The sequence below is a fragment of the Vanellus vanellus genome, assembly GCF_965231255.1.
Source record: "Vanellus vanellus genome assembly, chromosome: 15".
Lineage (NCBI taxonomy): Eukaryota > Metazoa > Chordata > Aves > Charadriiformes > Charadriidae > Vanellus > Vanellus vanellus.
This window is the reverse complement of record NC_138920.1, coordinates 12827274-12852237: the sequence shown is the minus strand read 5'-3', so window position 1 is coordinate 12852237 and position 24964 is coordinate 12827274. Positions and strand designations below refer to the sequence as shown.

The window sequence follows — 24964 nt, the reverse complement described above, 5'->3', positions numbered from 1 at the left end:
GTGCAGCCGTTCCTCGGCCGTCACCGTACCCTCTGGCCTTTGCTCAGCTGCGGCAGCCTGGCGTCCCTGAGGCACTGCAGCCGGCATGGAGCTGTTCAGGGGCTCCTCGGCTGCGCTGCCCGGGAGCAGGGCCCAGCAGGAAGAGGTCGCTTTGGTGGCTGATCCCTGTGCTGGGCTGCCCGGCTGCCCGCTGCTGTGGCCCTGTTGCGGGCAAGACATCTGGGCAGGGCAGCCGGGGACACTGCAGCAGCTGCATGTGGTGTGGGGCTGTCGTGACGCAGGAGTTCACATCCTCCTGCCCTGTCCCACTGCCTCCTGCCCTGCCCCACTGCCACCCTTCTGTTCTTGGCCTTGGGCAGCTGCACCGGCTCCCATCTCCCCGTGGCTCCGCTCCCAGCCCCACGGGACACCATCCCTCCCTCCATGCTGCTGGAGCTGGTGGCAGGTTGGAGCTGGCGCCCGTGTCATGTCCAGGCTCTGTTTTTGCCCTGGTGTTGGTGGCAGGGTGCTGACCTGCCTGGATAGGGATGAGGAAGACCCCTCCATCCCACCAAAGTGCTGTGGGGCATGCTGCCCCCAGGCTCATGGGGCCAGCAGGACAGAGTGATACGGGGCACACCATGATGCAAATCCTCCGGCACAGCCCCTGGCTCTGTGTGTGCATTGCTGCCCTCTGCACCTTGCTGCGCCACAGGGTTACCCCCAGAGTGGACTGGGGCAGGCTGCCGACAGTGCCCGGGGATCGCTGCACGTGGTGCAGCGTGCCCATCGGCATCTCCATGGCATGACCACCCTTGCCTCCAGGGCGGGCTGCTGCCAGGCTGCCCGCTCTGTACCCTCAGGAGGTTTCCAGCACCTCCGGCACGTGTCTCACTCCTGGGAGGTTTGACCGCTGCTGGTGACAGGTCAGGCAAGGGCTGTGCAGCCGGCTGCTGGGACACCCGCCCTGGGAAGGGCTGCGGGGATGGTTCTCCCCACCCAGGGTCTGCGTGGCATGGCAGGTGTAGGGTGTCTGGGAGTGGGGGCATGCTCAGGGGTCTCTGCAGGGTCTGCAGTGGCACAGGGCAGTTTGCAAGGGTGCTGCGAGTCCTGGACTGGCTCTGGGTTTTGGGGATCTTGCACAGCTCAGCGGTCTCCATCCCAGGGAAAGGTGCAGAGGCAACATTGGGGAATGGTCCGGCTGTGCTGTGCCAACCCCTTGGCCTGACAGAGGAGCTGCACAGCTCTCCCTTGTCATTCCCGGGCAGCTCTTGCAGTTAAGTGGGGCACTGATGCCATTCCTGGCCTCATGCCAGGATCCTGCCTGTGCACGGGCTCGGGGGCCACTTGCAGCTGATCCCCCCCCATGCTCAGGGAAAGCCGTCTGCTTCTTTCTATCCCCGGCTCCTCTGCCCATGCCCTTGCACTTGCCTGGAGCACAAGGGCATGGGTGCTGCCCAAGCCATGCCAAGCCTCTCCACTCCTGCTGTGCTGTGGCCATGTACCCCAGCCCCAGGGCATCACGCTCATGGGTCAGGGTTAGGTCTGTACTGTGCTGGGGGATTGAGCCCCCTCAGTCTGGCTCTGCCCCAGGGACACTCCCAATGTGCCCCTCCCCTCCCCCCCATACTGGTGGGACCCTGCGTATGACATAAGCAAATGCAGTTGATAGTGTAGCCCCCCTGCGCTGCTGGCAAATCCCAGCCCCTGAAATGGAGCCATAATCCAGGGATTAGGGGATTAGTGTTTTTTCACGTGCTCCCTCCCCCCCATCTGTTTTAGCAGGAAAATCCCTCTTGTGCCGAGCCCACGCGCTGCGGCCTCATGCGCAAAACCATCATCTCGGCACTCGCCGTGGCTGGCTGGCCCCCGTGCGGCCCCCGGCCCACTGCCCCTCTGCCCACGCATGGCCTCCGTGCGTGGGGGGGAGTGTCTGCAAATCCCCCAGGACCTGCCAGGGAGAGCGGCTTGGCCTGCTGCGGCCTGCCTGCAGCCCTGGCTGTGCAGGCAGTGTGTGGGGGCCTGTCCTGTCCCTTGGGAGAGGGCCAGCCCCTTGCTCCAGCGCTGGCTCCTGCTCAAGGCCGAGGGACGCGGGGGCGAGGGGACAGAGCTGCTGCAGCCAGTGTGCGGGGTCCTGGGCAAGGAGTGGGGGCTGGGGGACGAGAAAGGTGGGGGTGGCAGTGCTCTGCCCGTGCTGGGGAAGCCCCTGAGCTGCCCACCCTGCCTGTGGGTGGTCCTGCATCATTTGCTGCGGAGCTGGGGCTGCGCCTGTGTGGCTCCCGTGGGACGCCAGGCCCAGGGATACTGGCAGGAGCAGGCAGGGCAGGGGCTGGGGCTGGCGGCGTGGTGGGTGTGATGGGTCTGAGCCCTCCCCATGCACAAGGTGAGGGCTGGGGAGCCTCCACGCTGCAGAGCAGCTGGCCCCGTACCAGGAGAGAGTAAACAATTAATTACAGCCGTCAAGAAGTAACTAACGCCAGCGGGCTGTCATGATCTCAGCCTGCTCCGGAGGAGATGCCGTGAGCTGCAGCCAGCTCCGGCTCTGGGATCCTCCTGGATTAAGTGGGTGAGAGAAGGAGGGGCTGTGAGCTGCCCTGAGGGGTCAGCGCAGGGTCCTGTCAGCAGCCCCCTGGTCCAAAGGTGGCCCTGCGCCCCACGGCCCTTCTCCAGGGTCAGCCCCGGACCTGCTGCGCTGTGGATCTGAGGCAGGGGGCTGTGCCAGGGTGTTCCTGGGTGCAGTGTGACCCTGGCCCCCCTGGAGACCTGGGGGGGATGTCAGGCCAAGCCCACTCCTCTCTGCGGGCAGCATTCCCTGCTCTGCAGCCTCTGCCAGACCCCTTGCCCCACTGTTGGGTGGTCTGGCCGCCCCCCTCCTCTCTGGGTAGGCTTGAATGATGGTGGCTGCAAGCTGGGGTGGGGGGGCTTTGCCCCTTGCCGGGGCCCTGCTGCCTGTAGAGGGGTCCACGGTGTGGCTGGCACTGCCCCCGGGAGGTGCTCCCCACTGGCCTCGCTGCGGGCAGGGGCCGGGGCAGCCCAGGCGGGGGGCGCAGCTGCCCTGACCCAAGCATCCCTTGGGGATGCTGAGACCCCGCAAGCACAGGGTCTGCCCCATTGCACACACCGAGCCAGGTGCCCGGTCCCGGGGCTGTACCAGCGGCCGTTGTGGGGGTCGGCGGTGGGGTGCGGGGTCCGGTGTGGGGTGCGGGGGGGGACCGGTGCAGGGGCTGGCGGCAGGGTGCAGGAGCCAGCGTGGGCTGCGGAAGCCGGTTCGGGGTGCGGGGTTCAGTGCGGGGTGCGGAGGCCGGTGCGGGGTTGCGGAGCCGTCCCGCCCGCGCCAGCAGGGTCCCGCAGCGCTGCCGTGCCCTAGTTCCTCCCCCCGCCTGGCTCAGCCGGGAGGCGGCGTGCGCTCCGCTCCGCGCCCTCCCCCGCCTCGCCCCTGCCTGCCGCTGCTCCCCTCCCCACAGCGGCGGGGGCAATGCCTCCTGCATACGTGATGAAGTGAGCGGCCGGGCTGGGCTCCGCCGGCAGCAGCGAGCCGAGAGCCCCGGGCGCCTCCGCACTGCAGCCCCCTCCCACCGGCGACGGCGGGGGGCGGTGCGGGGACGCGGCTGGCTGCGGAGCGCGGCGCTCGCAGCTCCCGGGCAGCAGCGTGCGGCCGCGGGCAGCCGGCGCCATGCTGAACAACCTGGCCGACTGCGAGGACGGCGACGGCGGCGCCAGCCAAGGTGAGGGACCGGGGGACCGGGGACCGGGGGGGTCCGGGGCGGCTGCCCCTGCCGGGCTGGGGTCTGGGGCTCGGCGCCGAGCGGGTGGCAGAGGCGGCGCGGAGCCGGGGACCGCGAATGTTGGGGGGTGCCGCGGCCGCCGGACCCCGCCACGGGCAGGCGGACAGCACCGGCACCGGCCGCGACGGCCCCGCGGGGCTGCGGCGGGCGGTGCGGGGCCGCTCCCGCTGCCGGCCCGCGGTTGCGGCTTCCCACGGCGGGCGCCTCCGCACAGCCCCGGCCCTGCTCCCGCCGCTGCGGCAGCCCCGGGAAACGGCGGCGCGGCTGGAGCAGCGGCCGCGGCGGGGCCGAGCCGTGCCCGGGGCTTGCCGGGGAGCCTCCTCCCGGGCGGGGGCTGCGGGCTGCGCTCCGGGCGATCCCGCCGGGCGCCGGCCCCTGACCTCTCCTGGGTAGCCCCCGGCGGCCGCTGCACCGGCCCGCTCCTGCTCGCCTGGGACCCCCGCAGGGACCCCCGCGCCCTACTGCCGCCCCCCCTACCCCGGCTACCTCCTACCCATCCCTCCCTACCGCCTTCCCCCTCCGGCTGCCGCCCACCCATTCCTGCCTACCTTCTCTCCATCCCTTCCTACCGCCTCCCCCATTCCCGCTGCTTTCCCCCCCATCCCTCCCTACCGCCGCCCCCCATCTCCGGCTGCCGCCCCCCCAACCCTCCCTACCGCCTTCCTCATCCTTGCTGCCGCCCCCCCCCCCATTCCTCCCCGCTGCCGCCCCCCCGATCACCGGCAGCCGCCCCCCCCCTCCCTCCCCGCTGCCGCCCCCCCATCCCTGCCCCCCTTTTCTCCCTCCCCCCTCCCGCATCCGCCGCCCCCCGGGACCGCGCGGGGGCTCTGCCCGCCCGGTGCCGCTGCTGTCCGCGGTGCTGAAACGGCCGCCCGGGCCCTGCGCCGTGGCCGGCGAGAGCCGCTCGGCCCGGGGACGCTGTGCTCCGCAGTGCCGAGCTGTGCCGTGCCGTACCGAGCCCTTGCCGTGCCGTACCGAGTCGTGCCGAGCCAAACCGAGCCGAGCCGGTCTGCTCGGCTTAGCCCGTACCGTGCCCTGCCAGTCCTGTCCAAGCTGTGCCGTACCCTGCCGACCCGTGCCGTGCCGGGCATGCTGCAGCCCCGGCGCAGTGCAGGCGGGCAGGGCCGCTGCGGGCGAGGGGACGGGGCTGCGGCCCCGCGGGCGGTGGGGCCTCCAGGCCCTGGCAGCGACCATACGACTGCAGGCACTTTGGCCTGAGCTCTCGCCGGGGCACTCGCCAACAGCCGAGCTGCTGAGGAGGGTCCTCAGGCTCCTGCGGGGCCATGTCCAGCCCCAGGCAGCTGGGCCAGTGCAGCACCTTCTCCTGCAGGTGTTTCTGTCGGGTACAGGGATGGGCTGGAGCCAGGGAAATGCAGCGATGTGCCCGAGGGGAATCTGCAGTGCCTCTCTGACTCCCCTCAGCCCCTCACCAGGTCCCCTTGCAGGGTCTGCTGAAAGCCCCAGACAGGAGGGGACAACCGGCTCCGGCAGTCGCTGCAGAAGTCCCTGGCTGCCTGCAGTAAGGCTTTGGGCACAGCCGCGACGAGGCTTTTGGTGTTCTCTCTGCTTTGCCGACCTGAGCCTGTTTATTTGCTTGTTTGTTCACGGCTTTACTCAAGGTCAGGGCTGGCAGGATTCTTATGGGGGCACCTTGCTGGGCTGGGGGGGAGCTGTGCTTGCCCCCAGCCATGCCCTTCCCTGGGCTTTTGCCCTCCCCTTGCCCTTTGCAGCACCAGGATCTATCCCACTCGCTGCATTTCCATCGAAGCAGTGCCGGCGGCGTGGCGGCAGGCATTTCTGCCTTGCTGGGGTCTAGCAGGAGGGCTGGAAACAGTGCCACTACAGATGGACCAGGCAGACTGTCCCTGGAGCTGGGCCTGGCGAGATGGTGTCCTGTGGGCCGGTGGGCACAGGGCTGGAGGCGGTGGGAGCCCTGGGGGGCTTGGGGGAGCAGGGGAGCATCTGCGGGAAGCATCATGGCAGCACCCTCCACACCTGTGCAGAGGGCGGCTGCTGGGGGGGTGTGGGACTGCCTCCCCCCCGCCGAGGGTTGCACTGAGCTCTCTGTGTGGGGTCTGCGGGGACCATGGGCAATCTGGGGGGTTGCAGAGCTGTTGCATGCCAGTGGGCCCCCCCCCATGCATCCCGGCTGCTCTGGTGCTGGCCAGCCAGTGACTTCCCAAGCCCAGCTGAAGCCCTGGGTGCCACTTAGGCCATTTCTGTTGGAAAGGCCATGCAGCATCCCTGCTCTGGACAGCCTGTGAGAGCCCCATGACAAGGGCTGGAAGGGCTCCAGTGCTGTCAGCCTGGCAAGGGCTGGGCTGGTGGCGGACCCTCTGGGGAGGTGGTGGGGAACAGGGGAGCAGGCAAGGCTGCTGCCTGCAGTGTCCAGGCTGGCAGCTTGCAGTGCTCTGTTTGGGTTGTGGAAATGTCAGACACAGCCCCACTGCAGGCTTCTGTGCCGGCGCTCTGGCCTGGAGGCGCTGGGCTGTCCAAGGAGGGGAGACCTGGGGCCGGGAGTTTTGCTGGAGCTTGTGTCCATGGCCATTTCCAAGGCAGGGCTCAGGCTGTTGGAGAATCCGGGAAGCTGTTTAAACGCAGCCACCCAAAGCGCCTGTGCTGGAAATCCTGCGCCTGCAGGGCCGGCTGATCAAAGGGAGGATAATCCCTGGTTTAGGAAGGAAGAGGATAGGTCTGAAGTAACAGTTGGTCCAATTTGGGTCAGGCAGTGAAAGAATCCAGCCCAAAAGGCCACTCGGTGTGCCTGACGGCTGGAGGGGCAAAGCACAGCCCCAGAGTGGGGGGAGCACCCCCACATCCCACCCCACCGCTGTGCTGCAGCCGGGAGCCGGCACTGCTGTGCATGCTGCCAGCATGAGCCGGTGCTGCTCTGGCCACTGGTGGTCTCTGCCTTGGTGGGGGCTGTGGGGGCTCCATGGCCTCTCCGAGGGTTACCCTACCTGGGGCAGCTGGCCAGATACCCTTGCTCAGGCAAGAAGGAAACCTGGGTGGGAGCAGAAGTGCCAGCCTCCATAAGGGCCCCTTGGCCACCCCAATCTGCCTTAGGCACCCCCAGGCCAGCAGCCCAGGGCCAGGCCAGTGGACATGCGGCCAAGCCCCCTTGATGACTGAGCATGACAGAACAGCATTGTGGCCTCCTCGCCCAGCAGCTCCTGCAGAACGGCAGCAGCTGGGGACATCAGCCAGGGCCACGTGCTCACCCGTGTGCTCACCGGGCTGCGGGGTCACCCTGGGGTGCCCCTTGCTGCTGGCTGTGGGCAGAGCCCCGGGGAGCGGGAGGAGGCTGCTCGCCAGCCGGTGCTGTCAAACACTCTGGCAGAAGTCAAGGTGCCCTGTGCACCTCCAGGGGAGCCCTGGGGTGTCCCTGGGCACCGTGAGCAGCCACCGCACTGCTGCTGCCCCTGGAGCTGGTGGGACTGGTGCAGGGGGGTGGCGCAGGAGCGGCCAGTGGCCAGACCTGTGCAGGGGGTCCCTGAGCTGTCAGCACCCCTGTGCCAGCACCCGGCAGTCCCTGGGGCACTGAGTCCCCCCTCACCCGCTGCTCCTCCCGTCTGGCACCGCAGTCCCAGCACCTGATGTCCCTGTCCAGGGCTTGCCGTGCCCTCGCGGTGCGCTGTGGAGGGGACAGGCTGCCTGTGGCCGGGCAGGAGCAGGCAGCAGCCCCAGCAGCAGCTCTGGTTAATTAGCCTGGAGGGTTTGGCTGCCTGGGCTCCCCCCAGGCAGTGCTCAGCGCCCTGCGCCATGTAAAGCGATTAGGGAGGATTTGGGATAAGGGACATGACGCTTCCCAACCCAATTTAGGGCTGAGTAAAAAGCCATTAGGAGATCACATTGTGGCTGGTGCTGCAGCCCGAGCGCTGCCCTGTGGGGCAGGTGAGCTCCGGGGGGTGCAGGGACAGTCCCTTGGCTCAGGGGGTCCTGGGCTGCCCAGGGTGGGCAGCAGGGTCAGTTTTGGGATGCCCGAGGCCGGCAGGGTCAGTGGGAACCCCTGCCGCGAGCAGGACTGCGCAGTGCCCACAGCGGGGCTGTGGGTTCCTGCCAGCAATCCCGCCGCCAGCCCTTCCAGCCGCCGCAGCAAATTAAAAGGCCGATTCATGTTGAGTGATCCCCAGGGAGGGGGGCGGCTGAGCGCCGGGATCGAAGCCTGGCACGGCTCGGCTCTGCTTCGCTCCCGCTGCCGCTCCCGCTGCCCAGCCCTGTCCTGTGCTCCTGCCCCAGTACCGCTCATCCCTGGGTTGTGCTGGGGGAGTGGGGCACAGGCAGGCCTGGCAGGCTCTGGGGGGACCTGGCAGTGCCCATGGCCGGGAGGTGTCACTCCCTTGGTGGTGCTGGGCAGTGTGGAGGGTGGGGTGGGCACTGCCTGCCTCTGCCTGCACAAACCACAAATCCTGTGGCAGCTGCCGGCAAGAGACTGAACCTCTGCGGCAAAATGGTCTCCAGCAGGAGTGGGGAGCATCACCTGGGACCCTGTGCCCCTTAACTCCTTCCAGCCTGTGGGGCCAGGGGTGAGGTGGGTGGCTGGGGGTCCCCTGGGGATGCCAAGCTGTGCTGCGTGCACGTCCCCATGTCCCCACCTCCTGTCAACCCTGGGTTTCTCCCAGTGCTGGTCCTCCCGGCGGCACCACCAGGCGAGGGGCTCTTGTGCCCCAGGCTGGCCCTGGCAGCCCGGTCGATGCCAGCACAGGGGTCGTGGTCCCCGCCATGCCCCGGGCTGGGGGGTGGAGTGTCTGTCGGGTTTGTGGGTGCTGTTGTGGTGCCAGCAGGTTGGAGCGTGGGCACCCCAGGGTGCTCCTGGCATCTGTTGTGTGGAGCCAGGCAGTGCTGGTCCCATGGGGTCGGGGTGGGCTGGGGGGCACCGGCGGGTGGCGGTGGGCCGGGGTGAGGGTGCCATGCGGGGCCGGAGTCCGGTCGCCTGCGCCGTTACATAAGAGCGGGAGCCGAGGCGGCCGTGGCTCGCCGTTGCCATGGAAACCAGCACGGTGATGTCGTCGGCCGGGTACCAGGCGGTGAGGCGAAGCCCCTGCGGGCTCCGCTCTCCTGATGGGGTCCCAGGGCCTTGCCAGGCTGCGAGCACATTCCCCCGTGCCCCCGAGGTGCCACCCGGCACCGCTTGGTCCCGGTGGGGGGGGAGGTTGGCTACAGACACCCCTGGTCCTGCAGCCGAGGGGGCTCTGGTGTGAGACTGGCCAGACCTGTGGTCTGGGGTGCCCTGGTGCTGCTGCCATCGCCATTCTTGCACAGGAGGAGGCTGTGAGCTCTGCCCCACAGTTTGTCTGCACTGTCAGGGACAGTGGTGCCCCACTGCCCCACACTGGAGGAGACGGGGGACTGGCAGGAGGTGGGGTCCAGCCCACGGGTTGGCATCACCTGCGGTGCTCAGGGCATCACCTCCCGGTCAGCCAGGAGCGGTGTGTCTGCTGGGGAAATTGCAGATGGTGAATCACCACCGCACACAGGCAAACCAGCTCCCAGGATCCCAAATATGAGTCAACTGGCAGGAGGCAGGTGTTCTTCAAAGGACCAGACTGCTCCAAATGGTCACAGGGTCTGTCCCGGGGCTGCTGTGGTGCATGGGTGGCCGCACAGCCCTGGCCCATGGTGGCCCCTGCGCTTTCCCTGCGCCCCTGGGTGCTCCTGGGCTCTGTGCTCAAGGCCAGTGGAGGGGACAGCTCTCGCCCCGGGCCCAGGGTGTGGAGCAGGTCTGTAACTCTGCCTGTGCAGGCAGTCTGCCCGGCCATGCTGCTGCCGCCGGCAGTGCGATTGCCCTGGCTGCAGTGCCGTGGTGGTGAGGATGGGTACGTGGCAGGGAGCCCCTCTCCTCCCACTCAGGGCCAGGGACCAAACCTGGCTGCCTGGGTTTCCCTGTGTGGCGGGGGCCATCACCCACTGAGCCGCTCTGCCCAGCACCACATCTTTTGGCTCCCTGGCCCCCTCCCTCTGGGCCTCCACTCAGGGATGCGCCGCTCCGGCAGCACTGTCCTCACTGCCGCTCCATTTCCAGTCTGATTTATTTCTGCTGCTCTGCAGCTCGGCTGTTTTCATTGCTATTAAGCCGACTATGGGTTTCTTCTGCATGAGGTTGTTAACGCAGCGAGCAGCCGCGGCCCCATCCCAGCAGCTCTGCCCTCGGTGGTGGCACCGCTGGAAGCCGCGGCCCCTGCTCCTGTGGTGCATGTCAGGGAGCAGGAACAGACATCCAGCCACTCGCGCCGGGACTGTCCCCCTCCATGGTGGCACGCTGGGCAGCTGGCCGGATCCTGCCCCTGCAGACGCGGTGCTGCGGGCAGCCCCCGGCGCGCTGACCCGCAGGCGCCCAATGCCATGAGTTACTGCTGCCAGCCGTCCTGCCGGGAGGGTTCCCCCTGGATCCACACCGCTCACCTCACTGCGTGGATGCGCTCCGGTGGATCCGCGCGCCGGGCAGGGCAGTGCGTGGCTCCCGGGGATGGGTGGCTCCTGCCCGTGCGTGGCGCGGGAGGTGCTGCTGGCAGCTGGGAGCTGCCATCTCCTGTCCTGGGATTGGGTGCGAGCATGGCGCCCACGGCCCCGGCAGCCCTCCTGTGGGAGCTGGGGTGCAGCCGTGAGCCCTCCCAGGGGCAGCCCCATGGGGCGGATGCTCTCCTGGTGCGGGTAGGGGCTGTCTGGTTGACCCGGTGGCATCTCTGCAGGCGATGGCAATCCCAAGGAGAGCAGCCCCTTCATCAACAGCACGGACCTGGAGAAGGGGAAAGAGTATGATGGCAAGAACATGGCCCTCTTTGAGGTAGGGTGCGTGGGCAGTGGGGCAGGGAGGGTCCCTGGGGTGGGGGCCAAGCTGGGCAGCTGTCCCACAGCACCTCGACCCGCGCCCTGGGCACCAGGACATGCCAGAGCCCTGGGACAGGGTCCCCCAGCTGCTGCAGCCATGCTCAGTGGGGTGGGCGGTGGGGTGGCATCTGGCAAAGTCCCGGGGCTGGCCAGGGTCCTGAGGGACTGTCCTCATAGCTCGGGGCTCTGCTCTCTGCAGGAGGAGATGGACACCAGCCCCATGGTCTCGTCCCTGCTGAGTGGGCTGGCCAACTACACCAACCTGCCACAGGGCAGCCGGGAGCATGAGGAGGCCGAGAACAATGACGGGGGCAAGAAGAAGCCGGTGCAGGTGAGGGATGCAGGAGGGAGGCAGCCCCTTCTCCCAGCCCCTGCTTGTGCAGTGCCAGACCACGGGCTGCGCCGGGGACAGCTGTGTCCCTCGGCCCCTGCCAGGGGAGCGGTTTCACCCGGGGTCCCTGACTGTGTTGCGGTAGGAGCGGGACCCTTCACTCCTCTGCCAGCCAGGCTGTGAGCCCTGATGGCTGCCCGCTCTCTTGGCAGGCCCCACGGATGGGCACCTTCATGGGCGTCTACCTGCCCTGCCTCCAGAACATCTTTGGGGTCATTCTCTTCCTGCGCCTCACCTGGGTGGTGGGGATCGCTGGCATCATGGAGTCCTTCTGCATGGTCTTCCTCTGCTGCTCCTGCGTAAGTGACAGAGCTGGCTGGGCCCCTGCTGGCCTCACCCAGGATCTGGTGGTCACCAGGCAGGCTGGCCGGGCTGTGGAGAGGTGCGCTAGCTGCCGGCCCACCCTGCCCTGCCTGTGCTCCTGCTCCTGCCCCTGCTCCTGCCCCACTTACAGCAAGGAGAAGCCTCCCGCTTCCCAAAGGAGTCAGCAGCAGAACGGTGCTCAAGTGGCGACCCAGATCATAGCTGCCATACGGGGGGGATGTGGTGGGGCGTCCCCTGCCCTGGTCCTGCACATGGTGCTGCAGTGAGCCATCCAGCCAGGACAGTGACCCCAGGGCAGAGGCTGGGGGCTGAACACGGGCAGCATCCTGGGCAGTCCAGGGACCCCCTGACCCTCACAGCACTGCCAGTCCCTCCAAGGGGCTCAGCCCCCCGAGCTGCACTGCCAGCCAGCAATCCAGCCTGCCCATCCATCCGTCCGGCTCTCTCCCAGGCGTCCCAGCCCCGTGGTGCATCTCAGTGCATCACTGGGGAGTCCCATGTCCCAGCATGGCCCCAGGTCTCCCTTCCCACTCCCCTGTCCAGTGAGGCAGGAGCTCTGATGGGTGCCAACACTGTGTTTCTTCCCGCAGACAATGCTGACAGCCATTTCCATGAGCGCGATCGCCACCAACGGCGTGGTGCCAGGTAGAGCCGAGCTCGTGTCCATGTCCGTGCCGGGGGCAAGGGGAGCTGGCTCCCCGTTGGGTTGGGTGCCTGCGGGGGCCCCTGTGCCCCAGGAGGGCTGGGCTGAGTGTGGCAAAGAGCTTTTCCCAGAGAGCATCCCCTGAGGACATCCCGCTCCCTGGGCTGTGCCGGCTGAGCTCTGAGGCTGCCCAGTGCCACACATGGGAGGGCGGACGTCACCGCCAGCCTCTCCTCCGCCTTCTGCCACCAGCCCGCACGGGATCCCCATGGCCCCGGGGGGGAGCGTGGAGCTGGAGCCGTCACCCGTCCCCAGAGCCGCGAGGTGCAGATGGCAGCGAGAGCCGCCAGCCACGGCTCCTCCCTCTGCCAGACTGGCGAGGCCACGGGGGAGCCAGGGAGACATGCCGGCAGGAGGATGGGGAACCGGGTGTGCCGGGAGCTGCGGGCTGGGCAGTGGGGTCGCCTCTTCCACCAGCCTCCCTGAGCCGTGCCAGGAGCAAGGACGCTGCTGTGCGCGGTCTGCACTCCCGGGGAGGCACCGGCAGAGTCTCATCATGTGGGTGCCCCTGGGCTACCTCCCCCAGAGCATCCCCAGCCCCACAGAGCTCTGGGGAGCTGGAAGCGGGCAAGATGTGCCGGCCCAGCTGGTCCACTGGGCTGGGCATGGCGCTGGCAGCCCCAGTGCAGGGTGTAATTAAAGCTATTTATCATCCTGCTGCCGCAGTGGGACCATAGATCCCAGCAGCCCAGCTCTAACGGCTCCTCTGGGAGGATGGAGCGGGGCATGGCCCATGTCCCTGAGGCTCTAGCACCTGTTTGGCATCCCAGGGGACATGTGTCCCTGCGGCCATCGCACCTGGCTGCTGGGCTCTGCCAACGCAGTCACTCCCGCTGCGCTGGGGCCCTGGGGACTGCATGCTGCTCTGTGCTGGAGTGGGGTCCAGGGCTGCCCTGGCTCCATCCTGCCCTCCGGGACGCCTGGCAGAGCTGGGGATGCCACTGGGGTCTCACTGGGACCCACCTTTGCTCTCTCTGGCAGCGGGTGGCTCCTACTACATGATTTCACGCTCCCTGGGACCTGAGTTTGGTGGGGCCGTGGGGCTCTGCTTCTACCTGGGCACCACCTTTGCCGGCGCCATGTACATCCTGGGCACCATTGAAATCCTGCTGGTATGTGCCTGGTCCTTCTCCCCACGTGGTGCCAAGGGCTCAGGTCCTGGCAGGGCAGCTCTGCCCTCACCTGCCCGTGCTGCACGCTACTTGTGGTTTCCCTGGGGACCACTCCACAGGGCCATTAGCTGGGTGGTGATGCCATGACTCTCTCCCAGGCCTACATCTTCCCAGCCATGGCCATCTTCAAGGCAGAGGATGCCAGTGGGGAAGCGGCTGCAATGCTCAACAACATGCGTGTATATGGCACCTGTGTGCTGACCTGCATGGCCACCGTGGTGTTTGTGGGGGTCAAGTACGTCAACAAGTTTGCCCTGGTCTTCCTGGGCTGTGTCATCCTCTCCATCCTCGCCATCTATGCCGGTGTCATCAAGTCAGCTTTCGACCCACCAAGCTTCCCGTGAGTACGGTGTCCCACGGGGCTGCAGCGGGGCTGGGGCATGCAGGCGCACGGCTGAGTGCCTGTTCCCCCCCCCCCCAGGATCTGCCTCCTGGGCAACAGGACACTCTCGCGTCATGGCTTTGACCTCTGCACCAAGATGGTGGTGGAAGGGAATGAGACAGTGGGCTCCAAGCTCTGGGAGCTCTTCTGCACCTCCCGCTTCCTCAACGCCACCTGTGATGAGTACTTCACCATGAACAACGTGACCGAGATCGAGGGCATCCCCGGCGCTGCCAGTGGCCTCATCCAAGGTGGGCATGGCGTGGGGATGGAGGCGTGGGGATGGAGGCATGGGGATGGAGGCATGGGGATGGAGGCATGGGGATGGAAGCATAGGGATGGAGGGGCAGGGATGGAGGTGTGGGGATGTGGGCATGGGGATGGAGGTGCAGGACAAGTCCCAGGGGAGCCGTGATGGTGCAGCGGCTGTGCCTGCTGGGCAGCTCTGCTGGCAGGGCTGGTGAAGGGTCTGGTGCTGTGGCGGGGGCCATTGTGCATGGGGGTGGCCGGCCCCTCAGGCATGCCAGGCGGGTGTTGTGGGCGCAGGCAGGCAGTGCCGGGTCCGGGTGAGGGATTGTGCAGGTGATCCCCACCATGGTCTGCTCTGCCCCTTGGGCACAGTGAGCTGTGCTCAGGCCACGCTGGGCAGTGGGACGGACTCCTGCACCGTGCGACCGAGCTGGGTGCTGCGGCTGCCTGTGCGTGGTCTGTGCCAGCCAGGCCAGAGCAGGACAGCTCCGAAGGATGCCCAAAGGCTGGGGAGGAATAAATCCTCCCTCTGCTTCCTCTTTGATATCGATCTGAGGTTTCGAGAGGAGCAATCGTCCCTCGGGGGCACTTTGCTACTGCGACCGCAGCCACACTGGGAGAGTGGCCAGGGCCGCAGAAAAACTTGTGAATTTGCTGGGAGGAGCCACTTTTGACCTGTTTTTCCAGAGCTGCTGGTACATTTGCCAGGTGCTCACACTCTGCAGTGGGCGGCAGAGGTCGATGCTCAGTGCCACGCTCAGAGGGCGTTTGCAGACCCCTGCTCCATGGGGCCGTGCCGGCAGGACCTGCTCTGGGTGTTCCTGTGGTAGGGTGGACGTTGAGGGTCAGGAGTGCAGTACCCCGTTGGGCGTCCCTGCCCACGGAGCCGTGAGCAGGATCAGCCCTTCCCTGGTGCAGCAGCCGGGTCGGGTGGTCCTGCGGTGCCAGGGTGGGTGTCACGGTGGTGGCTGTGCTGTCTGTGGAGCACAACGGGTGCACGTGGTGAGCTTGTGGTGGCTCCGTCTCCGGTGGGTCCCACGGAGCAGGGCAGGGGCTGGGGTGCCTGGGCACGGCTGGTGCTTGTCGTGGGACAGCCCCAGCCACGTCTCTGCTGGGTGCTGAGGCTGAGGTTGCACCGGGGCAGCTGTGGAGCAACTCCAGCCCGTCCCTGCCACGGTGGCTGTGTGGACCCAGACATGGGAGCTCAGACTTCGCTAAGTGTGTGGTGCTTGGGGCTATGGCTGCCAGGCCACATCATGGTGGTGCGGTGGAGCACATTTGCTGGGTGTTTGGGAGGCTCCCAGTGCTGTCCCACACCAAGGTCTCGTGGGGCAGATAAGGAGTCCCTGGCTGCTGGGTACAGCCTTTTCCTGCTGGTGACAGTCCTGCCGGGCAGGGGACGCAGACCACCCACCTGGCCCAGTCTTTGTCAGTGCTTCTGCACGTGTGGTGATGAGACAGAGCTCTGGGGTGGCTGGTGGTGAGGGCGACTGGGCTGGCAGCGTCTTGAGACGGGATGTCACTGCGCGGCCCCGGCAGAGGCGGCTGGGGCTGGCTGTGCCCCAGGCACTGGGTCTCCCTGTGGGACAGACGTGCCTTTCTGGGAGAATGAGCCAGGCAGGGCTGTGTCGGTGGGGGCTGCCAGCCCTGTCTGTCACCGGAGGGCAGTCAGGGGAGGTCACGCGGGTGATGAGGGGTGCCCAGTGCCGGGTGCTGAGGGCTGGTCCCTGTGGGGCCCCTTTGGACCCGCTCAGCAACCCTTTTGCAGTGCCGCGCCGAGGGCTGTCAGCCTCTCCCTACCATGCCTGGGTGCTGGCTGCTCTTTGCTGCTCCAGTTTCTCACTGCGATCTGCGGCCAAGGCAGCACGTGGAGGGACGCTAAGTCTGTTACATCAGCCCCGTACTCGTAATCCCATCAAAAACATTATCAAGTTACTTTGACACGATCCACTTTCCTTAAACCTGTGTTGATCAGCATTAATTATATTACCTTCTTAATTATTTGCTACTGCAATCCCATGTCAGCTGCTCCAGTATCTTGCAGGGACAATGCCAGCGGCAGGATGGACCTCCTCTGGTCACCCACCTGCGCTGCCGGGCCTGTCCCAACGCCATGTGTTTCTGCACATCTGTGACAGGCTGGGGACGCCCTGTCCATCGCCCGCTGGATGCCAGCGGCCCCGGCTGCTGGCCATGCCGGCTGCTTCGTGAGGCTGGGGCGGGGGGAGGCAGTGCTGGACACCCCCATGCTCCGTCCCTTTGGGCTGCAGGACAAGAGGGTGCTGTGCTGGGTGCGGGCAGCTCTCCGGCACCTCCTCATGCCGGTCACACTGCCCGGCCTCCTGCCTCCTCGCAGAGAACCTCTGGAGCTCGTACCTGACCAAGGGCGTCATCGTGGAGAAGCGGGGGCTGCCCTCCGTGAGCCCCCCCGACACCCCGGTGGACATGGACCAGCCCTACGTCTTCAGCGACATGACCTCCTACTTCACCCTGCTCGTCGGCATCTACTTCCCCTCGGTCACAGGTGGGAGCCGCCGCTGGCCCCGTTGGCGTGCCGTGGCGCACCGGCTGGCCCACGTGCCGCCGGGTGTGCTCCTGCGGAGCCCCACGTGCGCCTGCCCCCCGCACTGGGTGCGGGGGTGGATCGCAGCCTGCGCCTCCCACGCAGCCGCCCGCGCTCCAGATCTGACGATGCCGCTCGGCGCCGCGCTGACGTCCCGCGGCTCCGGTATTTATAGCTCCCCGGGGGTGGAGGAGCCCCCCCCCCCCCTCCACCCAGTCCCGCTGCAGAGCTGCCACAGCCACCGGATCCCACCTGCAGCTCTGCCGGTGCCCTGGAGCCCATGGGGACCCCCAGGGCTATCCCAGGCGTGGCACTCACTGGCGGGGTCCGTCACCGGACTGGCCCTGCGATGCTGCTTGGCACACGGTGCCTGGCACCCTCCCACGTGGTGCCCGCTTACTGGCAGGTCCCGGTTTTTGCGTGGTACGTGTCCCCTCAGTGATGCCGGCAGAGCTACAGGTGGCCACGTCCCGGCTGCGGCGTCCTGCCCTGCCGGACCTGGTGGGACAACCGCCCTGGCCGCTGCTGCAGCAGGAGCACAGGTCATCTCTGATCCCTCGGGCTGTGCTGGACTTGCCGGTGTCAGCCATGTCCCAGCCTGGCCTCCTGCCTTCCCAGAGCAGTGCCGGGGCCGGACTCTATCCCTGTCACTGCTGCAGTCACCATCCCTGCTTGAGCTAATTAAGGGCTAATGAGACAAGTCACTTAAGAGCGTTTTGAGCCTAATCCTTGAATGGCGTCAGACTGCAGCTCTGGGGGGGGAGTGCGGGGGGATGCAGGGAGCAGGCTGGGTGTTGGGTGGCTGCTCCCTGTCCTGGTGTGCCACCAAGCTGGTGCCCGGGCGAGCTGTCCTGCCGGCTGGGATGGGCGAGGGCTGTGGCCCTGCCCGCTGTGGCACTGTCCCCTTTTTCCCCAGGCATCATGGCTGGCTCCAACCGCTCCGGAGACCTGCGGGATGCCCAGAAGTCCATTCCCACGGGCACCATCCTGGCCATCGCCACCACCTCTGCGGTCTGTATCCTTCAGGGCTCACCTGAGCCTGGGCCGTGGGGCTGAGGGCAGGTGGGCTTGCTGTGCGGGGCAGACCCACTCGGGTGCCTCGCGGGGCTGGGCTGGGGGTCCCAGGGGGTGGGCGAGTGGGACTCCACATCCTCCTGGCTCTCCTTGACCGCCTGGCAGATATCAGCTCCGTTGTCCTCTTCGGGGCGTGTATTGAGGGGGTCGTCCTGCGTGACAAGTGAGTGTCTTGGGGCCGTGGGGGGCAGGCGTGGGGGGAGCCCAGCAGCCCCCCGGGAGCAGCCCCCAGGAACAGGCTGGGGAAGGGCAGCCCAGGGAGAGGTGGGGGTGTGGGGGGGGCTGCAGCTGGGACACACGGGGCACACGGGGTGGCACCAGAGGGTTGGCAGGGGTCCCGGGGTGAGAGTGCTGGGGTGGGGGTGGGCTCTCGGTGGGGGGTCAAGCTTGTAACAGGCGTTGGGGGCTCATGTGTACCCTGTTCCTTCCCCCCCCAGTGTTTTGCTGCACATCCGCAGTCCTTCCTCCTGCTCCAGGGCTGCAGGCAGCGTGCTTGTTTGTCAACAGGCAGGGCTGCCTGTGCTGCCTGTGTTATCTGGGGCAGCCCAGCGCGCTGCACGCGGCAGGTGACACTTCTGGGTCGCCAGCACCAACACAGACAGGATACAACCGCACGCAGCCTTAATCAGCCTCCTCCCGGCACAGGGGATGGGGACCCCCCATCCCACATCTCCCCCTTAGCCCCCCCACAGCCATGGGTGAGGGATGAGGACAGACCCCAGCTACCTGAGACCCCGCTCCCTTGCTTGTCCCCCGCGGCATGTGGGGGCCATCAGCAGCCAGGGCAGGGCCCATCTCCAGTCTTGTCCCCCCCCAGTGTTGTCCCTTCGTGGCCAACCTGCCTGGGGGGCTGGCTTGTGCCACCGCAGTGCTGGTGCTCTCAGGGCTCATCTGTGGGACGAAACCACAGGTGATGCCGGTGCCCCACAGGTTTGGTGAAGCTGTCAACGGGAACCTGGTGGTTGGCACCCTGGCGTGGCCGTCCCCGTGGGTCATTGTCATCGGCTCCTTCTTCTCCACATGTGGGGCTGGGCTGCAGAGCCTCACCGGAGCTCCCCGTCTCCTGCAAGCCATCTCCAGGGATGGGATCGTGCCCTTCCTCAGGGTAGGCGTCCCCCCAGCCTGGCACTGCCGGCGCTGAGTGCCCACTGTGGCTGTGGCTCCCCTCAGCACGGGAGACCGGCATGTACCCACGCTGCCTCCTCCCTGCCCTTATCCCGCCGGCACCGGCATGGCAGTGGGCGGCCATGGTGGGTCTGGCTGTGATGTCGGTGGGAAAAGAGTACTGGGAAAGGTCAGGATCCCCTCCCCCAGCTGCCGTGCCGCTTCATATTTTATCTGCTCTCTGAAGACGCGTTCTCACAGCCTCATCTCTCCAAATCCAACCCGACAGCTCCCCCCAGGGAAGAGTGGGCTAATTTTATCCTCCCTCCTTCACCCTGCCAGCCCCATGCCGAGCTCTCGCTCGCTCGCGCCGCCCGCACCCTCTAATGAATCCGGACATGCGCCCCCGGCTCCCGCCTTCATGCCCGGACCCCCCCGTGTCCCCGCAGCCACAGGAGGAGCTGATCTCCACCAGCAGCATGTCCATCCCGCACATGGGGTGCCCGACTCCATGCCTGCTGTGGCCAGGCTGATCTGGGGCTCGTCCCTGGGTGGGGGTCCTGGGGGGCTCGGGGGCTGCTGTGGGTGCAGGGAGGGCTGCGGGCTCTGCCAGGGCTCGGTGCATGGGAGGGTCCATGTGCCACATCGGACTGTGCCAAAGACCCTCGTCCAGGGCCATGTGGCACCAGCATCACAGAGCCCTGACATCTCCGTCTCTCTCCCTAACCCGCTCCCAGGTCTTCGGCCATGGCAAAGCCAACGGGGAGCCGACGTGGGCCCTGCTGCTCACAGCCTGCATCTGCGAGATCGGGATCCTGATCGCCTCCCTGGACGAGGTGGCTCCCATCCTCTCCATGTAGGCAGCATGCTCTGTCCACCCGCACCTTCGCGAGCGGCGGACGGGCCCGCGCCCCCTCGTCCCGGCCAGGCGGGTGGCACACGCGGGTCTCTGATCCTGGGGGGGGGGAGAGTCCCACCACCCCAGCCCCTGCCTAGGAAGAGGGGAACCCCACAGGGAGCCCAGGGACACTCCTTGGCCGGCATTGTGCCCTGGTTGCTCAGCGGCCCCAGTTCCCCCCGTCTGTCGTCAGGGCACACTCCAGTGGTGGCCACCCTGGGGCTGGGAGATGTGGTGGGGGCCGGCTGCAGCCCTGGTCTAGCCCGGTGCGCCCGGCTCAGCCTCACGCTTTCTCCTGCAGGTTTTTCCTTATGTGCTATATGTTTGTCAACCTGGCGTGTGCGGTGCAGACGCTGCTGCGGACACCCAACTGGCGGCCCCGCTTCCGCTACTACCACTGGTGAGCTGGGATGGGATGGGATGGGATGGGATGGGATGGGATGGGATGGGATGGGGTGGGATGGGATGGGATAGGATAGGAATGGATGGGACAGGGTGTCCTGCCACCCCCCAGGCCACCCCAGGCTGGGGACCCTGGCACCACTGTGGGGGCTGGGGTGCACTGACAGTGTGGTGCTTTCCGCAGGACCCTGTCCTTCCTGGGCATGAGCCTCTGCCTGGCGCTGATGTTCATCTGCTCCTGGTACTACGCGCTGGTCGCCATGCTGATTGCCGGCCTCATCTACAAATACATCGAGTACCGCGGGTAAGGGTGGCCGCGGTGCCACAGACCATCGCCAGCACTGACAGCCACCCCTCGGCCCCTCGAAGGGGCTGCTCAGCTTCCCTGGGCTGCTCCTCCTGGGTGCCGGTGCGGTGCTCCGTGGCCAGAGCCATGGGCATCCCTTACGTGCTGCTGGTTCCCACAGGGCAGAGAAGGAGTGGGGCGATGGGATCCGGGGGTTGTCCCTGAGCGCAGCCCGCTACGCCCTGCTGCGGCTGGAGGAGGGTCCCCCCCACACCAAGAACTGGAGGTGAGGCTGGGCTAGGGGACCGGGGGGGACCGGGACAGGGGTCAGCCGGGGCACGGGTGCTGACTGCAGGACTGTCCTTCCAGACCGCAGCTGTTGGTCCTGGTCCGTGGGGATCAGGAGCAGAACGTGGTGCACCCGCAGCTCCTGTCCTTCACGTCACAGCTCAAGGCTGGCAAAGGCCTCACCATTGTGGCCTCTGTGCTGGAAGGGACCTTCCTGGACAACCACCCGCAGGCGCAGAGGGCAGAGGAGGTGAGAGCTTCCCATGTGGGGGCTGCCAGCAGCAGGTGCCTGTGGCCATCCCTGGTGGCATTTCTGCCCCGTGGCCAGGGCTGGTGGCCCTGGCTGGCCAGGAGAGCCCTGGGGCGGCACCAGGCAGAGCTTGGAGACACCACTTTTCACCAGTGCTCAGGGCACCACGGGCACCTCCAGACCCCTGCCCCCCTCCCTAGAAGCCAGAGACACCAGCACCAACCGGGTCCTGGTCCCAGTCTTGGCCAGCTGCTGCAGGGCACGGCACGGCACAGCATGGTGCCCGGCCAGGTGCTGCTGTGCTGAGCAGCCCCATGGCCGCTGCAGCCCTGACCCTCCCGGGGGTCCCGGTCCCCATGGCCGCTGCAGCCCTGACCCGGGGCCCCCCACGGTCCCCACGGCCCCAGTGCCAGGCAGGGTGAGAGACGGGAGCCTTTCCCTACTGGAGCGAGAGCCCTCCCTGCTCCCCCCCTCAACGCCGCACTTGTGCACCAGCCGGGCGGCACATTAATGAGATTAAGCCCTCGGAAGCAAACAGTTTCTCTCCCATGCAGACATGTTATAATTTCTCTGAGTAAATAACTCTAATTGCTGCTCCGCCGCCCATCAGAGCCCTGGCACGGGGACACCCTCCGCTCGGCACGGCGCGGAGCCATGCGCCAGCTCTGCTCACCGCCGGGTCTCACCCCTCCCGGCCCAGAGCCACCAGCTTGCCGTGGGGCACCGAGACCTGGGCAGCCCATGGGGACCCACACCCCTCACCCCACACCCTGTGCCCCACACCCTGCACCTTGGTGCCACTGCCAGGGCTGGCAGCTGCCGTGCCTGTGGCAGGTGCCCGTCCCCGGGCCCTGGCGGTCTCTGACGCCCCCTCTCCTGCCACCAGTCCATCCGTCGCCTGATGGAAGCGGAGAAGGTGAAGGGCTTTTGCCAGGTGGTGATCTCCTCCAACCTGCGGGACGGCATGTCCCACCTCATCCAGTCCAGCGGGCTGGGGGGGCTGCAGCACAACACGGTGCTGGTGGGCTGGCCCCGCAGCTGGCGCCAGAAGGAGGACCACCAGACCTGGAGGAACTTCATCGGTAGGCACTGAGGAGGGCGGGTGCTGCCGGGCTGGGGGGAAACTGTGAGCCACCCCGGCTGACATGGTCCCCTTCCTCCTCCCAGAGCTGGTGCGAGAGACCACGGCTGGGCACCTGGCCTTGCTGGTGGCCAAGAATGTCGCCATGTTCCCGGGCAACCAGGAGCGGTTCTCAGAAGGCCACATTGACGTCTGGTGGATTGTCCACGATGGGGGGATGCTCATGCTGCTGCCCTTCCTCCTGAGGCACCACAAGGTAGCTCAGGTCCTGTGGCATGGGGCAGGGAGCTGGGGCCATCCCTGCCGAGCTGTGCCCATGCCGCCCTCCCTCGCAGGTCTGGCGCAAGTGCAAGATGCGGATCTTCACGGTGGCGCAGATGGATGACAACAGCATCCAGATGAAGAAGGACCTGACCACATTCCTGTACCACCTGCGCATCACTGCAGAGGTGGAGGTGGTGGAGATGGTGAGTGCTGGGATGGTGGCATGCGCTGCAGTGTGCGATGCTGCGCATGGGAGAGCCAGACAGATCCTGCCACAGTGGGACACAGCACCACAGGGGGACACACAGCTCCACAGGGGGACACAGCACCGTGGGGACATGTAGGTCCACAGAGACTTGCAGGGCCAAGCTGGGAGCAGTGGGTGCAGCTCACCCTGCCCCACGGTTTCTCTGTCCCCCCCTGCAGCACGAGAGCGACATCTCCGCCTACACCTATGAGAAGACTCTAGTGATGGAGCAGCGCTCCCAGATCCTCAAGCAAATGCACCTCACCAAGAATGAGCGGGAGCGGGAGGTGAGGATGTGGGACAGCCTGGGTGGGATCCGGCCCCTGTGGTGGCTGTGCCACCGGCCAAGCTGCCCCGCAGCTCTGCGCACTCATCCTGCCGGGGAGCTGGGGCTGCAGGCTGGAATCTGCCTGGCCAAGCCCTATTCTGCCCTGCTTCTTTGGCTGACCCTGTTCTGCACAGATCCAGAGCATCACAGACGAGTCCCGCGGATCCATCCGGCGCAAGAACCCAGCCAACACGCGCCTACGCCTGAGCGTCCCTGAGGAGCAAGTGGGCGATGGTGAGGAGAAGCCAGAGGAGGAGGTGAGCGGCTGCGCCGGGACAGGGCCAAGGCAGGCAGCTGGCCCCAGCCCGTGCCCACAGTCCCCCTCTCTCTGCAGGTCCAGCTCATCCACGACAAAAATGCCACCACCTTCTCCAGCAGCTCCCAGTCCCCTGGCGATGAGGTGGAGACAGCCCCAGAGAAAGTGCATCTCACCTGGACTAAGGAAAAGTCTGTCGCCGAGAAGAACAAGAGCAAGAGCCCCGTCAGCCCTGAGGGCATCAAGGACTTCTTCAACATGAAGCCGTACGGCCCCGCATGCTGCCACCCCGTCTCACCCGCGCCCCCACAGCCCTGCCCATCCTTGCCCACCCCGGCCAGGCGGGTGCCGGCAGGGCCCTGGCAGCACCGGCTTGGTCCTTGCTCTGAGGGTTGTCTGGCAGCCCGGGTGCCCTGCGCTCACCCCTGCGGAGGGGCTGGGTGGGAGGTGGGGTGGGGTCCCTGCGCAGACCTGCGTCGACGAGGGGTGGGGCGCCTGGGCAACGTGTGCTGCGGGGACTCGGGGTGCATGCCCGGCACTCACCTCTTCTCTCTCTCTCTCTCTCTCCCCCCCACCCCATCGGCCCCGTGGTGCTCCTGGCAGGGAGTGGGAGAACCTGTAAGTCTGGGTTTGGCTGGGTGTCGGGTCCAAGGGTGGGGAGAACTGGGTCACACTAATGGGGCAACATGCCCGGTACCGTCGGGGTTGTCCCCATGCGCCAGGGCGGCTCCGTGCACCACGACAGCTGCTGCTGGTGTGGTGCTAGACGGCTCACCCAGTCGGCGTGTGGGGGCTGCAGCTGCCAGCGCCTGCGCAGGCTCTGTGTGCCACGCGGTGTCCGCACCGCGTGCTCCCCGTCTGCCCCGTTACGCTGCCGGCAGCTTCCTGCAAGCCTGGGCTCGGGCACTGTGGTGGCGCTGGCACTTTCTGCTCCTGCTCGCTCCCACACGGCTCGGCCCCGAGCCGTCGCGGTGTGCCGCTGGCCACGGGCACCATGCATGGCCCTGCAGCTCACGGCCACCAGTGCGGGCTCAGAGTCGCCAGCAGCTGTGCTGGGCGAAACTTGCTGCTCCCTGAGCTCATGCCACAGCCCACCCCTGGACTCCTCTGGGGCAGGAGGCCAGCCCGCCCCGTGGCCCCTTGGGGCCGGTGTGGGGCCAGGGGCCGGCTATGCCCGTCTCTGTTCCCACATGTGCTGTCCCCCCCCGCCAGGAACCAGTCTAACGTGCGGAGGATGCACACGGCTGTGAAGCTCAACGAGGTGATCGTGAAGAAGTCCCAGGATGCCAAGCTGGTCCTGCTGAACATGCCGGGGCCTCCCCGCAACCGGAAAGGGGATGAGAACTGTATCCTTCCCTCAGGGCTGCTGCCTCAGGGCTGGCGCCAAGACCCCTCTCTGCAAGGTGGGGGGGCTGGTGGCCAGGGAGCCGTGACTCCCCCAAGGCTGGTGGATCTTGCAGGGCACCGTCGTTGGCACCAGCCTGCCCTGTCCAGCAGAGCCGGTGCACGTGGGGTGGGTGGTGGGTCCATACGACATTGCACCCGCACACGTGAGCGTGATGGCACATTGCGGGTGTGCTGGCAGGAAACCATGGGGCTTGGCTGCCTGCTGGGGAGGGCTCAGCCACAGTCCCCGTCGTGTGGTGCCAGCATGGGTGGACTCCTCTGGCCCCTCGGCTCGGGCTTGACCTCACCAGCTCCTGGCTCTGGTGGGGGGGGGTCATGCTGCAGGCTTGGCTCCCTGGGCACGGGGCTGGGCAGGGACGGCACGGGGCTGTTCCCGTACTCCACCGTGGTGTTGGTCCTCCTTGACAGCCGTGCAGACATGGAGTTCCTGGAGGTCTTGACGGAGCACCTGGACCGAGTGCTCCTGGTGCGCGGTGGGGGCCGGGAGGTCATCACCATCTACTCCTGAAACGCGGCGCGCAAGAGAGGTTTGTCTGCACGCTGAGAGCCCCACCACCCCTTTGCACCGTGCTCCTGGAGGGGAGGAGGGAAGGCCTGATGGCAGCTGGTGTGCAGAAACTTCACCTGGCTTTGGCCGTGCCCCTGATCTCTCCATTCGAACTGCAGCACCAGATCTTCCGGGAGCATCCAGCACCAGAGCAGC

At 67.0% G+C, this 24964-nt stretch overlaps 1 protein-coding gene across 3 annotated transcripts in view; it reads left to right on the top strand.

The window, feature by feature from the left end:
- SLC12A5 (solute carrier family 12 member 5) overlaps positions 1-24964 on the top strand; it is a gene marked incomplete at its 5' end in the record, with an annotated part of 28127 nt that extends 3163 nt beyond the window's left edge. Inside the window, 26 exons of one of the 3 annotated variants that reach the window (XM_082491163.1) lie at positions 10454-10548; positions 10792-10923; positions 11136-11282; positions 11898-11952; positions 12992-13122; positions 13281-13522; positions 13604-13815; positions 16170-16337; positions 17293-17391; positions 17556-17613; positions 18381-18555; positions 19292-19410; positions 19754-19852; positions 20039-20158; positions 20322-20426; positions 20510-20678; positions 21565-21760; positions 21846-22015; positions 22095-22226; positions 22450-22557; positions 22733-22855; positions 22933-23120; positions 23458-23472; positions 24067-24200; positions 24678-24788; positions 24928-24964. In XM_082491163.1, coding sequence (XP_082347289.1) covers positions 10454-10548; positions 10792-10923; positions 11136-11282; positions 11898-11952; positions 12992-13122; positions 13281-13522; positions 13604-13815; positions 16170-16337; positions 17293-17391; positions 17556-17613; positions 18381-18555; positions 19292-19410; positions 19754-19852; positions 20039-20158; positions 20322-20426; positions 20510-20678; positions 21565-21760; positions 21846-22015; positions 22095-22226; positions 22450-22557; positions 22733-22855; positions 22933-23120; positions 23458-23472; positions 24067-24200; positions 24678-24769 — 3284 coding nt within the window. In that variant the 3' untranslated portion in view covers positions 24770-24788; positions 24928-24964. Of the gene's footprint in view, positions 1-3652; positions 3705-10453; positions 10549-10791; positions 10924-11135; positions 11283-11897; positions 11953-12991; positions 13123-13280; positions 13523-13603; positions 13816-16169; positions 16338-17292; positions 17392-17555; positions 17614-18380; positions 18556-19291; positions 19411-19753; positions 19853-20038; positions 20159-20321; positions 20427-20509; positions 20679-21564; positions 21761-21845; positions 22016-22094; positions 22227-22449; positions 22558-22732; positions 22856-22932; positions 23121-23457; positions 23473-24066; positions 24201-24677 lie in introns of those variants that run through there. The other 2 variants (XM_082491164.1, XM_082491162.1) reach the window with 2 other exon arrangements.